Here is a 4,741-nt window from a genome sequence, read left to right on the forward strand (position 1 = left end):
GGCCCCCCCTTTCCCCCCCCCCCCCCCCCCCCATCTCTTTATCTTGTCAGCCTACTTGCCTGTCCTCATCCAGCATAGTCACTCTAACCAACTGTTAACTGTGTTTTGATTACATATCCCAAGGCTGTGGAGGATTTACAGAGGTTGCATTAGCTTTTGAAGAAAATATCGCACAATGAAAAAATACCAAATTTGAACATTTGTCATTTAAATGACTTAAAGAAGATTGATGCATTCCCGGTGCAATAAACTGTAAAGTGTAACAGTCTATAAATCTTTTTTAAAATAATTCCAGTTACAGAGAACCTAATTTAACCAACTTACTCAATACAGTACTGTCTCACAGGCAATATGTATTTATACTGCATCTTCTCAGGTTACATCCTGAATTTTTGATATTTTCTTTTCCAGCCACCTTCCCTGTATACTGTAGAATATCATTACCAAATCATATTTATTATCAATAACACATTTTCCAAATTATCTTTGGGTTAACTGACAACAGAATACATCCATACATCACTCAGTTTCAGAGACTTTTAAAAAGTCATAATGAATGTTTTCAGTGTTCTTGCATTTGCTTTGCTCATAAATGCATTACGCAAATTATCCACTGTAGTTGTGTGTGATTCACCTTCCTTAAAGTGACTCAAAAATATGTTAAAATATGTTCATGTTAAACGAGGTGATTAAAAAATAAATAAAAATTGTATAAACAAAAATAATAATTACCATTTTTGGACAATAAGAAAAGAATTACAACACTTACTGTTAACACTGCTGTCGTCAAGATTCCACATTCATATTAATTAATGTAAGTATTAAACAGAATGCTGCCAAAGCATGAAAAAGCAGAGCCATACTTCATAGTGAAACTATAACAGGAGTTACCTCCATCACTGAATCACCAATACTTGGCCTATGGCAAAGCCTACAGACCACATATCAAAGGCTACTGTCTCCTCTGTCCGCTGTTTGGACCCAGTAATGAATAGCCCCACAGAGTGATAATAGTCCGACTTGAACTGAGGGCTGATCCTTAGGAGCTGTTGTAGATAGGCAACGGCTCACTGTTGTACTTGCATCCCTGCAGCTGTACAAGACACAGTGTAATGTATGGGCTGGTACTGGCCTACATTACAATGGCTCCCTTGACAATAGGGAGGAGGGGATACTCATCTAGACCTCACACTGGGAGTTGCTTCCTCAATCATTTCAAAAAGCCACAGACAGATAATTTGCTAATTATAAGTAGGTGCTGTAGACGCCATTTGAAATGCGCAACACCTAAAAACTGACACCGACATTTTGTACTAGGCTACAAGTGGCCATGAAATGAGACCTTTGCTGAAATTGAAGAATAAACAAGTTCAAAGGTTTTGGTCACTGGGAATGAAAACTGTGCCAATCTTGGTGGGAAACGTGAGCACTAGAGAACCTACTTTAGTTATGAAAAACACTGGAAAGAATGGATACGTATATAGCAGGAAATGTGTAAGCAAGACACATAACGCTGACAGAGGTCTGTGTTCTTTTATGTGTCCATCTCTGTCTTGAGGAACAGAGCCTCACAAAAACTAAACAGAAGACAGGAACATAGCCTGAACTTCACAAAACAAATCCGGGAACAAGTTTTACATTCACTCAGCCAGTTATATTTTAACTGGCTTATAGTTTCAAAGAATTCATTTACAGGGGGTTTGGTTTTACGAGTACACGTTACTGTTTCTTCTCAAGCAACTTTGTCCCTTTAGTTATCCTCCTCTGAAGACGTTAGCTTGGTAAGTCCTATTCTTATTCTTCAGGGCTCTAATGGAGAAGACCTGCATGATTTGTGTTTTAAGCCAAGAAAAAGAGAGCACATTTTGAGCTGTAGCCTAGTCACACTATAATCTATAATTAAAGAGAATTTAAAGTAGTGTAGCCATAAATGGAGTATGTCTTCTACAGCCAAGTACACATACTCTCTGTACTCAGCTTTTGTATGCGTGGGTGCAACAAATCAGATTAGATGAAGCTGCCTGATCTAGCTGCTTTGTCCATGTGATGTATGGGTTGTAACTTAACTAAACTGCATAAGACGACAGCTGCACCCCCCCGGTGTACATTCTGAAAAATGTTATTTTTCAGAATGTACAGGACTACACTGGCTGGGATTGCTGTTTAATTAATTTTCCTTCGACACTGCATAGGAGGGCAACAAGACTAATGACAAAAATCAATTTGGATGTTTGCTTCCTCTGCTCAAAGCACATGCTTGATTTGGGTTTGGTTTTCCTCCCACTGTGCTGCGACCACATTTAAAAGGCTTGTTTCCCTCCTTGCGGCTGAGCTGTACTGTCTGTTTAGCTGGGAGTTTGCCGTGAAGATAATCGCTGTAGGCTGTTTCTTAACAAAGGTGTTCATGCGTGCATGTGTATGTGTGTGGGAGGGTGGGTAAGGGTCTTTCAGCACTCGTTAAATCCTAACATGGATTTTGGTGCTCTACTCCTGTCAGTGACTATCATTTCAGATGACAATGAACACAGAAACATCACAGATGCTGGTGTCTCTCCTCTCTCCGTGTTCAGACAGAGAGAGACATTAAAGCAGACACCAAAAAGAAAAATCCCCCACATGTCTCAACATTCCCTTTACATCTCTCTGTGAATGCTCTCTGTGTAATGCCAGAGCTGGAGCATGGCACAGAACAATTCTGGATGAGTCTTTATACATACAGTATGTGGATGACAAGGATGCATTTTGAGTGCCGCTAGCTTCTCCCACTATATTTCATCCTGCCGATATCCCACAGCCAGTCATTTATTCCTTCACACCGCCTCCCTCCCCACCCTAAATATATTTATTATCCTGCTGTGGGTTACAGATGAGCTCTTTTGGCTGGTTTTCCATTACAAGGCAGAGTGCGGGAGACCAGTCGGAGAGAGGAAGAAAGAGAGAGAAATCAGAGTAAGCAATTCTGTTTGCCAGCCAGTCACAGTGCAAGACAAACGGTGGCAAATTTGAGCACAGCTCGAACCAATACACATCTTTCTTAATCAAACGGGCCTGATAAATTCGATGGCCACACATACCCCATATGGTCCATGGGCTTCAGCTGCACCCATACCCCAAATGCTCACCCAAGAGTGATGACTGTGTTCGAGAACTCTTGTAACTCAACAGTTAATAAAAGCCTCTAACTTGTTTCCAACAGGTGCCACTGCTCAACAGACGTCTGTATATACAATGCAAGATTGATATGAATGCAATATAAACATACACTTGGAGCATTCTGAGGCAGGGTATGCGACAAAACCAAAATACAGTAATGATGAAAGCATGTTGCAACATTACTTATAATGCTGCATATTAGACTCATTACACCAACACATGCAGTTTATATGGAAGTACTATAATGTACAGCAGCTGAAGAAAAAATCCTCTTTTATTGCTTAATAATATATTAGCTTTCCCTGGTAAAGTGGCACAAGATAAAGTCTCTGAATGTGCAGATGTCTTTAGTTTGTGTGCAAGCCAACTTTGTTTGCAAGTTTCCACAGGTTTGTGAGTACGTCTAAGACCTGCAGCTGCTCTTGGCCGACCTGAGTAGCGAATTTCCAAAGCCCACTGGCTTCCAAATGCATTTGACATGCAATCCCTCAAACCTATCACACATGACAACATCTCTTACCAGGTAAGGATCTGTTTACTAGTGTGTGGGTCACAGTCAAGTATAGACAGATCTGAAACTGACTGGTCTCAATACATCAGCCTGCAGTGAGTTGGATAGACCAAGGAGAGGTGGAGAGGAGGGCAGAGGGGAGAAGGGAAAGCTCTACTGAGAAAGCAGAGCACCCCGGTCAGAGTAGGAAAATATTTGTGACTTCACAGACCGTCGAATGAGGAACCCTTAGCTCCCTGGGAAAAGATCCTCTCCTCAAAAAGATCCACTTTCTATACCAGACAAGAAGAAATCAAGGCTCATACAAGACATTCTGCCTAAATGTCATATGATATCGGAGGAGTGCAAATGAATCGGAGCTAAAGTCGCAGCAAAAACCTGCAGGCTGAAAAATCTGTTTACCATCACTTCACTGGAGTACAATTTCACATGTTACTGAGACAAACAACATCACAATATGTAGGCGTTCTACAGCGTGTGGCCAAATATTAAAATGCTGTCATACTATGGTATGTAAAAACAAACCTGGACATCTTATACATCACAGAGGAAAATGAATTACAACCCTGAAACAGTCCAGTTATGTTTACATTTTATGGTTTTGTTTTTTTTAACTCATCAGTCATATAATGGCCCAACAATCATTTTTAAGGTGGCCATCAACTAATTATTTTAATCATCAGTTAAGTTGTCAATTATGTACTCAATCGTTTACAAGTAAAATGTGAATCTAAAGATTTTATGTTTACTGTCACAAGGCAAAAAGCAGCAAATCCTCACAATTCAGAGGCTGGCACTAGAGACCATTTGGTATTTTTGCCTTAAATGACTATCAAAATATTTGTTTAATTAATTGATTAAATGACAAGTTCTTTCTGTGCCATGTTGCTATTAAATAATCCAAATATAAAGAATTCCTGTTGTGTTAGTGTCACCATTTCCTGCCTTTGTGCACAAGGTAAAAGCACATGTCGAGCTTCCATCCTGTAACTGGGGTGTGCAGGATTGGGCCACTTTACAGGAGCACAAGGAGCTTCTGCTGCAAAAATACAGCAGAGTCAAAACGCTGAGAACGTC

The 4,741-nt window shown here is 40.2% G+C and overlaps 1 protein-coding gene across 9 annotated transcripts in view; it reads right to left on the bottom strand.

The window, feature by feature from the left end:
• The window catches only part of atp11c (ATPase phospholipid transporting 11C (ATP11C blood group)), a 40,931-nt gene that overhangs the window by 33,921 nt on the left and 2,269 nt on the right, over positions 1 to 4,741 (bottom strand). The window contains exon 1 of one of the 9 annotated variants that reach the window (XM_020591980.1): positions 892 to 967. The exons of the other annotated variants lie outside the window; for them this stretch is intronic. Coding sequence (XP_020447636.1) covers positions 892 to 897 — 6 coding nt within the window. The 5' untranslated portion in view covers positions 898 to 967. Of the gene's footprint in view, positions 1 to 891; positions 968 to 4,741 lie in introns of those variants that run through there. 9 annotated transcript variants of the gene reach the window in all.

This window comes from Monopterus albus, unplaced genomic scaffold (assembly GCF_001952655.1).
Source record: "Monopterus albus unplaced genomic scaffold, M_albus_1.0 scaffold2.1, whole genome shotgun sequence".
NCBI classification, from domain to species: Eukaryota; Metazoa; Chordata; class Actinopteri; order Synbranchiformes; family Synbranchidae; genus Monopterus; species Monopterus albus.